The sequence below is a fragment of the Nestor notabilis genome, unplaced genomic scaffold, assembly GCF_000696875.1.
Source record: "Nestor notabilis isolate BGI_N333 unplaced genomic scaffold, ASM69687v1 scaffold36364, whole genome shotgun sequence".
Taxonomy (NCBI): domain Eukaryota; kingdom Metazoa; phylum Chordata; class Aves; order Psittaciformes; family Psittacidae; genus Nestor; species Nestor notabilis.
Window position 1 is genome coordinate 585 of NW_009924917.1, and position 11,664 is coordinate 12,248.

General features: G+C 38.3%; 1 protein-coding gene across 1 annotated transcript; it reads right to left on the bottom strand.

Moving 5' to 3' along the window:
- Window positions 1–638: 638 nt before the first annotated feature.
- On the bottom strand, window positions 639–9,860 carry LOC104404372 (beta-klotho-like; the record flags this gene model as incomplete). Its single annotated transcript, XM_010012792.1, has 2 exons — window positions 9,123–9,860; window positions 639–1,146 (listed from the first exon to the last, which is right to left on the bottom strand). Coding segments are annotated over exons 1-2 (1,246 nt in total), but the record flags the coding sequence as incomplete, so codon positions are not given.
- Between the last annotated feature and the right edge of the window lie 1,804 nt (window positions 9,861–11,664).

The window sequence follows — 11,664 nt, forward strand, 5'->3', positions numbered from 1 at the left end:
GCCAGCACTGAATCACCACACTGGAGCAGGGGGAAAAGGAATACTGGTTTTGCTGAGGTGTTAGGTACTAACAGTGTTTATATTTAATACAAAATCAAATCTTTTGCCTTCAGAGGGCACCTCGGTACACTGGCTTTATGAAGAGCAAATACCAAGATTGAAAGTGTGTTACTCCAGAAGAATGGTTGCCCTTCTCCTGCTGATTTCCTTCATGCATTTTACACTGGAGTGGGACCCCAGCATGGCAATGACTGTTGTCACTGTCTCATTTTCCTGCTGTCAAGGTATGTACGTGCACAAAGGTTTTACAGTTGAGCTGCCAGCACTGCAAAGTGATATTCAATAGATCTGTTTTCATTAATTTCTGACTCAGTTTTGTACTTATTTAGTTTTAACATCCAACAGAGATGTTGGACTTTAGCTTTCTGGGACAGGGAGTATGGGGTTTTTTCTTTGTTTGTACAACACCTTGCACCAGCAGATCCTGATCATGATTTGTACTCCTGCAGTATAAACAATTAATAATTAACTAACTTAATTGCTATTATCCATTAAAAAAAATTAAATAATTACAGAGCTAAATATCAAATGATCCTAAAAAGCTCTCCGAAAACCCAACAACTAACTTGTGTACAAACCTTGTAAAACCTTATTAATGAAGTTTTTCATCATGTAGATGGCTGTGGTGTCATCTGTCTTCACATGGCTATCAGTGAACCAGCCATTCTCTGCAATCAAGATTCGGGGGCTGTTGTATTCCAGTTTAATCCAGTTCAGTACTTCCCTCAAATTGAGTGACAAATTTTGTCCCATTTTTGGTAGAGTGTTTGGAGGTTTAAAGTTACTAGGGCCAAAGGAAAATGCAAAGAAGTCAGCTGTTCCCTTTATGTAGTTTTTTTCATCCTCAGTAAAGCGTGGCAAAAACGAGAATTCATTTTTCAGTTCTTCTGGATAATCGCCATCCCCATGGATGGGCTTAGCAAACCACCCGAGAACTCTCTCCATAGACTGCTGACATTTAGCAATGTCCAAAGCATCTTCCGATTTGTTAGGTTCAATCCAGTGGGATCCTAGCACTATGGACATCATCCCCTTCTGATATGGTTGAAAGTGGTTTTTGTAGTTATGCCAAACTTTTGCATGAGCCTGATGAGAGAAGAAAACAACAGCATTAAATTGTAACACTCTGATAGATCTCTGTGTGTGCTGGCAGCCAGACAGGCAGGGAGCTGCATCTGATTCACTGCAGATTGCTGTGGAAATATTAACAGCTAAGGCACGCTAATTACCCTGCACAGCTGTAATGGGCAATTACTGTTACACTGCAACATACATCAAGATGATGCAATGCTCAGTATCTCATGTGCGCTGTTCCTATGACACATGAGGGCTTCTTGCCTTTTAACATGGGTCTAAATTTCATGAGATGTCCCAGCAGGGCTGTGAACAGCTGTTACACAGACACTTTGGGAATAAACAGCTGTTACACAGACACTTTGGGAATAAACGGCTGTTAATGGTGGGATTTGAACTCGTGTGATCTAGACAGTCCCATCTAGATCTTTCTTTGTCAAACAGTGATTGCTGATACAGTTAAAACCTTAAACCATTTTTACAACTGCTCCATAAATTACGCATCTCAAATGATGTTTCTTTTGTCAGTGTTGGCTCTGTTCTATTCACTGCTCTGTGCTATGGGGGTTACTTGGATTTACTCTGATCAAACCACGTCCACCCCATCCCTCTTCTTAGGATAATCATATGAGTAAGTCAACTTTTGACATTTGCACAGTCCCTAAATGCAAAAACGTGGAGAGAGGACCCAACTGCGAAGTTTGAACCCAAATGTCAAGTTTCACAGTTCTGAGAACTTTGATCCAGGATTTTAGTTCATTTCTCCTCTGAAGCTGCTATAATACTTCTGACAGTACATGCAACAACGCAGAATGAAGATTATTAAGTAAAGAGCAACAACACTTTGGTTTTATAGGGAAATCTGGCAGCAGTATTTCATAAGATCTATTGGGTATGGCCTATTTTAGTACTCATAGTTAGCCAAATATTGACTGCACTAGGACAGACAGAAGTTTTACTATTCATGTTAGTGACAATGAAAATGTACCTTGTAACACATCTCTCTTCCATTTTTCTGATTATCATGTTTGAGAAAGCTTAACATTGTCACACACCAGAATTACCTTCAAATGTCATGTTGTTAATTACGTAAGAGACTACAGCAGTCAAAATTTACACAGACAAAGGAATACCTGGGATACTGAGGAACCACTACTATTGTCAAAATCCCATTGAAAAATGGGAGAGCTATGGTGTCAGAGGAGAGTGATTCTGGATCTCATCATGAATCACGCCAGGGGTCTGGAGGAGGGGAGGGGAGCTGACCTCTCCCAGTTAAGGAGTTGTCAAGTAACTCAGGGTTTACCTTATTCCCGAAGTGTGGCTTTATACTCTTAAACTGGAAAGAAAATAACTGTTTGCACCCAGAAGAAGCATTCAGAAGCATTGTGAAACACTCAGAGTGCCGAGTTAGGCTGCCATCATTACCAAGCCAAACAGCATTGCTTACCTTTGACAATAATTGTAGTCAATTTATCTAGAAACACACAGCCTTGACAGTTTGAAAAAACAAAAGACCTGATGTCAGGTAGATATTTGGCTAAGCTGGGGAGTACCAAAGAATTACAGTTTGTGAAATTTTGTATATCAGTTGTTTATGGTTTCTAAGGTCATGCTTGTAACATTTGTTCAAGGTCTGTCTTTGAAAATACTGATAAAGTGACATTAACCTTTGAAATGCAGGTTCTGTAGCTGAAAAGGGAAGTCAGCAAAATTGTACTCATGGGGAAAAATGCAAGATACATTCAAAATATTACAAAATTGATTTATTTCTTACCAGTCTCATCAGAAAACTTAAGTGGCCAGTGCCATCTCCTGTTACCCTCACTATCCTCTCCCAAAGGTCCCTCCAGCCTGGCGTGGCTGCTGGGAACAGGCTTGCTCTAGTGATTTCTCATCTGGTTTATATTATTTATCCCCTCAGACACAGGCTACCAACAGCACTGTTGAATCAAAGTTATATGGCTGCATTGGCTTAACAAGAAAAACCCTGCTGAAGTCAGCTGTATCATGCACAGTGCAAGTAGCATGACAATAGCACCAGGTAGATCTTAGTAATCACACATTTCTAGGTGAAGTGGAGAAAGATAACTTCACCAAACCCAACTAATTAGAATGCAACATTGACACATAAGACACAAACAGGGACAACTCACTGTATTTGCAGGCATCTTTAGGAGGTTGATTAGAAGAAAATAAAGTTACTATTAAAAATATTGTCTACAGTAGAGAATACAGCCACAGGTATAATACTACAGTAATAGATCTCAAGTACAAATAAATGCATTTAATATGAGCCAAGATAGGATCCCCATACACAAATTCATCTGTGTCACTAATGTCTCTTAATTCTGAGGGTTAAGTACTGAAAAAAAATTGTCACTTTGTCTATAGTAAGGGTTTGTACAGACAAAGTAGAGACAAAAGCATGTGCTTGACTAGAATTCTGTTTTGAGTTACAGAATCTGCAAGGCAGCTTAACATTCTCAGATGGAAGGTGTTTGCTAAGTGCAAACTATGGTTGATAGAACCAGCTGATTAATATAATTTGTTTTGTAAGACCACATATGAAACAAACATCAATTTAAAAGCTGTATCATACATCAAATTGGTTATTTTGAGTAAATCTTGACTAATCCGTTTTCAGTTAGAGTTTAATCCCTAATCTTTCACTTTCATTGTTAGATCAAGGACAAATGTCAAGGCTAAGTACACAGTGAAAGCAGGATCAATATTGTGTATTTACTCTAGATACATATGACATTAATTTCAGCATATTTTCCTGCTATTAATATAGAAATTATTCCATAGACTTGAAAGTCAGAGAGTGGTGAGTTGGTTACTATTAGCCCTGTAAAAAGGTTAGATAAGTAAATTTAATAAGATCAAGGCAACAGTATTGTTCTCTTCTTGAAATATTCTTACACTCCTTCAAACTCTGATCCCGTAATTTATCATGTATGTACGCAAAGAGCTTGCTACTGAAAAGACCAGTATTTTCCAATTCTTAAGATATGTTAAAGTCAAGCAATTTTCCTTGAATGTCTCAGCAATGAGCACACAAAACAATGTCAGGGGTACACGGAGTTATTTAAGTGTGTTGGGAGTGAGAACATTTAGGAAAAACAGAGTTATGAAAATGCTCATAAAATGATTCTGGCTTTATGTTTAATTGTTTGGGGTTTTAAATCATGAAGAGCCAGAATACAGAGCCTGAGTAGATGGTGTTAAACATCTAAAAAGAAGGGCAGGTGTGTGCGGCTTATTTGGAGATTACATTTCAGTTCAAGGCCCTTTCGGTCTGTGATAAAGATGACACGTAGTCAGTAGCGCTAAAGCCCTTATTTTGGAAACTGACTTTGAATCTCAATCCTTGTGAATGAAGAAAGGTCTGTTGAGATGCAGGCAACTAAATTTCTAAGACAGTGGTTTAAAAGCCTGAGGCTTTCCTAAGAAATATTTTGTATGCCACTGTCTTGCATTTGGATTGTGGTTTTAATGGTAATTTCTAAGAAGTGTAAAAAAGATTATCTGAAACAACAAATCATGTAACAAATGTACGAATCAGTGCTGAATTTTACACCACTGATGGCTACTAGCACTTTTTGAAAGCTTTTCCAGCGAAGACTTTTAAAAGCATAGACAGTTCTGCCTAGGAATTTGATGGAGACAGATTTCCCTCCTCCTGCAAGAAATACAGGCATCAGTGCAGCTTCATCTTTCCAGATCCTGAGGAAAGAACATCTCTTTGGAGGCTGTGAAGAAAGTGTCTGGTTGGATGCAGAGATTAAAATTATTCCCCATTCATTCAGCAGAAATTGGTTTTTAACAAGAATGAATTATAGGACTTCTCTGGGACACGCTCATCCAAAGATCCCAAAGGCAGGAGTATCCACAAAGAGATCCTGGCATAGTGAGAGCTACTGAAGAGCTGGGAGTAATGCAGCTGGGCACAGAGATGAACCTGATCTGTGGCAGATCTATATGGAGACATCATGTTTGAAAGGAAATTTATCACCTTTTCCCAGTATTTGATATGAAAGTGTGTCCATGAAGAAAACTTTTAAGGGAGATCTTATTCTGTCAGTTTTCCTCTGGGCTTTCCTGCCAGATGGAAAGGAGTGTAAATGATCTTTAACAGGGCATGGGGGGGGAGCCCCGTTCTGCCTGTTATGTAGCAAAGGCAGAACTGCCTGGAGGGCACTGATACAGGAGACAAAAAGAAGATGGCTTGGTCTGCAGTTTCTGATCTTTACAAACCTCAGTCTAAGTATAAAAGAACATAACTAGATCCAGAGAAAATGGCAGTAATATATCAAGCATGTATCTCATTTAGCTCCAGCCACAGTGATTCATCTGCTTTATATTTTCTTGCTTCTAGTCAGTTTTATTTACTGTTAAATCAAAGAAATCAATCTAACTTTTCTGTATGCAGTTTCTTCCTTCTTTGCCTCAGTATGACAGCTGCCTCAGGAGCAAGTTCATAGTTTTTATATCCTCTTTGGTGTGCCTTTCAAATGTTGCACGGCAAGTTACATGTTATATTTGTTTTCTGATGTTGCTTTTATGAAGTACAGTCTCCTTTAATGGAGAAAGGAGATATACTTTTGATGGCCACTCTCTGTCTGGCCTGAGATTCCACATGTTCCCCATGTTAGTGGTAATGATCATACAAGTAAATACAGATTTATCTAAGTGAACCCCTTAGCAATTTATAATTGATAAGGGTCAGGCTTCAGAATTAATTTCCATGGAAGTAGTATAAGGTCCTTTAAAATGATCAGTAGCAATTAATACCCTCTATGTATGAATAGCATACAGAGTAACATGCAAGTAAGTTTTTTAAATTGAAATTTTGAGTTCTTCTTCTGTGGATTGTTTTCTCCGTGTGGATCTCCCGAGCACCCTGCTTAGCAGCCTTTGCTTCTATACCTCTTTACATGGGTCTTGAATAGCAATATTTCAGTTTTAAGATGTCTGCTAAAATTGATATTTTAAAATTAAAGAGAAATTTCTTCAGCCCTCTTCTAGAGACACAAAAATCTCCAGCAACTTTCAAACTGTTCTTACAACAAAATAATCCAAAGTCCAAAAAAGCAGAGGTTTATGGTTTGTTATATTGGTTTTGGGATTCTGTGAAACAAAGCTTCAGTTTATGATTGATATATCACATAAAATCACTTCTTTATATAAATGGCGATTAATTCACCCAACACCACAACTGCAGCAGTGCAATGGTAAATGAAACTAAAAGTAGGACTTGCGAGAGAGCCTCATTTAGTTTATCCAAAGGTACTACAAAAAGGCTTGAGAAAGATTACTCGTCAATTTGCTATGTAACAGTGTAGTGGTCAGATTAGTTTCTTGAGCATTACAGACCTGTTTTTCTTGTCCAGCATATTTAATGGCTGGACATGGAAGTGTGCATAGGGTTGCATGAAGAATATTGTCTTTCCACAGCCTGTCCAAACTGAAGCCTCAACATGGACAAGAATGTGGCTCTTCCTAAAGCCACTGACGTAAATGGGCATTTTTTCAACAGCTTTAACAGGCTTTGCTTCACACTGCCAAAATGTGACATTTTTGCTGGTCTTTCATTTTTGGAAGGAGGTTTTTGGTTTGCAGTGGTAAATTAGAAGGTGGCCATAATATGATCTCTGAGAAAAAGATTTGCATATACCAGCTCTGAAATAAAAAGCCACATGAAGTCTCTTTAAAGAGAGATTCCCATAACATTCCCTGCCTCTCAAAGGAGATACATGTCACAACACATGAATCCTGACTGTGCATCAATACATTATATTTGTACAGTACTGTCAAGAATACTAAACATTTAGATACCCATAAAAATCTTTGAGAAAGATTCTAGCAAGTTGGATTGAAACATGTAGTACCACCTTCTATGACTTCTGTGGAATGACTGGCTTTAATTGTATTTTATTAAGAAAATTAAAAAAAACCCCAAACATATAAGAGTTGACTCATGTTAACTGGTACCTCAGGAGGTTCCATTCCACCTCCAACCCCAAACATCAAACTCCAGTTCCTCAAATACATTACTACAAATCTGAGATTCTTCATGAAGACTTAAGGTCTTCAGAAATTTCACAGTGCTACAGGAGAGAACTGCTAATACATTAGATAATGTTCATGGCGCTGTAAGAAAGATACTACGCAAAAATAATTTCTGCCCAAGAATACTAGTTAATGGCTTGTGTGTTGCTAAAAGTCTCACTGCCTTTTTAATTGAAGTGATTTATTTTATACTCAGATTCACAGACTTTAGAACCAACCATCAGATCAAATCAGACTTAAATAATATTGGCCAAGGAACTTAAGTCAGTAATTTGTATATCAGACCCAGGTGTGCTTCGCTTCCTGAAACAACCAATTGATTCTTAAGCAGAGGTATTCCTCCCTGTGTGCTGTGTGATGTTTACATGGACTTCACAGAGTGGAAAAACGCAGAGACTGTGTAGCTGTTATCCCAGATTTGACTGTCCTGCTCAGAAATGAAGGCAAGAAATGCTACAAATGTCATATTTTTTACATGTATCATATAAAATCTATTTTATATAGCACTTGAAAACTAAAAGGAATGATTGAGCACCAGCTCACTCTGAGATGCTTCACAAGTCTCTATAGTTAAATCATTAATGTGCTAACTCTGAAATCAGTTAGTGACTCAGGATGCTCAATGACTTTTCTATGTGTAAAACTTCTATTGACAACAGTGTGAATCTTCTGTAAAAGGTTCAAGCCCAGAAGCAAATGCAAGAAATAGAAATGGTCAGTTGCAGAATATTTTTAACTACTGGCAGTTCGTATTTTCCCATGTTATACTTCTTTCTGTAGGACAAATACATTTAAACTTATTTGTTAATTACATTTATAATGTATAGTAGGTAGTAGAAAAAATCCTCTTTGTGACAGCAAGGAAGAGTTTGAGCAGGGGGAATTATACTAGCTGCTCTGTCAAACAGAGACCAGACAGTGACCTGCTCTGTAAAGTACTTTGAGCACTACAGATGGGAAAAAAATGCTACGGTGTCATTGTTAATTCTTCTCTTAAACTGCTGTTATTGGAAAATGTTTTAAATTACAGCAGGAGAAAATAAGAATATAAGCTCCTATGCCTAAAACTAGCTACTCTGTAGGATGAAATTTATAACCTATCAGAGAAGATGCTGTAATACTGCAATGCTGTAACACTGTTGAGAATACCAGGAACAAAATCTGTGCTTTTTCCTTAAAAAATAAGATCCACTTCAGACTTCTCTTTTTGTCCTTGTTAAAGAAAGAGTACCATGAATTTAGGAGCCAGTGCTGCAGCTGTTGAAGCTACTGATCATGGGATTAAGCCTTCAGGATGTGTAATTCTGTAGAAGACAGCTGATAAATAAGACCGGCATAAAAATTAAAATGCTAAAAGCATCATGGAAATAATGTAATTTTGAAACTCTCAAAACCATAAGAGGACATCTGTTTTCTTCCAAACCCAACACCTACTGACCTTGCTAGTTTAGCAATAAACATTTTGCAATATAATCTTACTAAGCTAGAATTAATCATATTCATATATACATACTCTATTGCAAGTAGATGGATCCAATATGCAAATAAATTTCATTTTAAACTAATAGAATAATCATTTCAGTGTAGCCAAATGAATGGTCATGTCAGTGTGTTTCAGTAAGTGGAAAGAATAAAGAAGGAGTATCATGCTCTTCAATAGCCAGACCGTGTAGGCAAAACTTAATTTAAATAAAATAATGAATAAGCACTTCGAAACAAGTAATTGCTGAGTCAGCTGTTATGATAACAACAATGAAATCAAGATGAGGATTAAAAAAAGACTGCCACAGCTAAGGGTTATTTCTTGTTGTTTTCACAGTCCTTGATACTTTTTTTAAACATTGATCACATGATTGATTGCTCCCATCATTTCCGATGGTGGTGCACGATCAGTTTGTAAAACTTTACCATACCTTGATCAAATTGTGTCCTACAGAGTAGACGGTTGTTATTTTCCCTTTCTCTCCAGGAGCATGAATGCCTGTGCCATACCCATGCCAAGCAACTAAATACGGATTGTGGATTGTAATCCAATACTTAACACGATCCCCAAAGGTCTGGAAGCAAAAGGTGGCATAGTCATTGAAGATATCAATTACTGATTCGTTTTTCCATCCCCCGTATTTTTCCTGCAGCATTAAGGGCAGGTCCCAGTGGTATAGCGTAACCACAGGGTCAATGTTTCTGTAGAGTAGAGAGTCAATAAGGGTGTTATAATACTGGAGTCCTTTTTCATTGGGAGCTGCTACCACTCCAGTGGGAAAAAGCCTTGACCATGAAATTGAAAACTGGTAAAAAGTAACACCTAAAAAATCCAGAGCAGACAAGTCTTTGTCCAACAAGGTGTAACTGTCACTGGAGGCATCTGTGCTGTCAGCAGCCCTGAACTCCGAGTGGATGAATCGGTCCCAGATGGAGACACCTTTCCCGTCCTTCCTCCAGCTGCCTTCAACCTGGAAAGCCCCCGTCCCTACACCCCAGAGAAACTCTTTGGGGAAAGTGTCATACAAAAACATCTGTGTTTCACTCACGGGGCTGAAGTGGGGGTCCTTTTTCCACACAGATCTTCCCTCTCCAGTAAGCCCAGTAACTATCCTTATGAAAATCAATGTCCAAAAAGCAACAAATCTCTCCAGTTGTTGACTGCTCATTATGCTGGTTTATAGCGCCAGTGTCAAAAGTGAGATTTCTTGCACTGCAGCTGAAAAAACCCCATTCCTTTGCTGGAGTCCCCACCGTGCAGACCGTCTTCATTTGCCATGAACTGCCAGAGTATCTTATCAAAGCTTCACTAAAAGCCTGTGATCGTAACAGCCCTGTCAATGATTAGCCTGAACTGTGAGACCTAGAACAGGTCAGAGAACAGCATAATTTTTAGGGAGGAGGCCTCTGTATGACCACTGAGACACCTATCCAGCTTCTTACTGCAGAAAAATAGGTTGCCTGAACAATATAAACACTAGTAACTAATTTAGCATTATTTAGAGCTCATTTATTTGGGTGGGAGAATATAGGTGACATAAGCTGCTAACAAGCTATCACATCTTTATTCCTCGTGCAGCTGTATTTTGAGGAAACACGGCACAAATAAAATTCAGATAACATAGTCTCCCATTAGGAGGTGGTTTGTCTCATCTGTGTAACTGGTGTCTGTAAGGGCAGTACGTCATTCCTCTGTCCTGCCTTGCTCAAGTGTCCTACTTCTGCTGGAAAATTCTCCCTGGATTCATGGGAAATTTTGTTGCAGACAAGAGATATATGCACATCCCACTAACTATACAAAGCCACAAAGCAAGTCAATATTTCTTTCAAACACACGCAACTGGTTTTCTATCCTATATAAGTCTACTGTACAGCTCTCTGTACAGCAGCAGTACAAAATTAATAGGGGTCTGTTCCAGCACTTAAGCGATTTCCCTAGATTTCTTAAAATAAACACACTTAGCAAAGATAATTAGCCTTGAAAGATGCTATTTCAGTATTGATTAATTTAACAATCCTGGTATACACAGCTGGGCCATCAGTACACCAGTACCTTACAGAGCAGTTATGCAGTATAATTTAATCTTTTAACACATTTCAAATTACAGCAAAACTACCTGTATTGAGATATAGTCAATTCACTAAATACAGTAAGATTGATGCCTGCTATTTTTGCTTTTCTTGCGATATGCTGATATAAAGTGTATCCACAGGTAGACCATAGTTGCTGAAGAGATTTGCAGAACAAGATAGAAGTGTGAAGTAACTTTGCGTGCAAGAAAGATATGCATGTAAATCTGAAATCTGTACATGAGAACAACATCTAAGCATAACCCTCTGCTGAGATGAGTTAGCCCTGTTGGCATGTAAAACATGAAAGTCCAGATGGACTGCTGGGCTACTGCCACTTTACTGCTCCTTCTACCTGTGAAAGCATGCTTGCAGCATTGCATAATGTCATTGAGGCATACTTTAATTTAATAATAAAGCTGATTAATCAACAGAAGACAGAAGACATTTTGTTTTTATGATAAACAACAAAACCACAATGCATGTTCATAACCATTGCTCTGCAGCACCTTTACAAGAAACAGTTTAACCATAGGTGAATGCTCCCACTAATGTCTTCTGCACAGCAGCAGCTGTGCATCTAACCTGAGTCCCTCCCACATAACAAACACAGCATTCCCTCAACTACCTGCAGTAACTGGTCCGCACTTCTCAGTCAAGATCCCACCAAAAAGGCAGCTTGGGAAAGAGAGGAGTAGATACAGACTGTACCAAGTTGGTCTACAGTATATACTGACATGCTCCTTTTTATTCTGTGGAGTAGCATGTGAAATGCTAATTTGGATAGTTATTGCATGAAGATAATCTTTCTATTTTAACGTTTAAAAGCTTTGATTGTAGGTATGGTACTTTATGAAAGAAACCCCAAATGCAAGTCATTATGGATGTCACTGTACTTCTAAA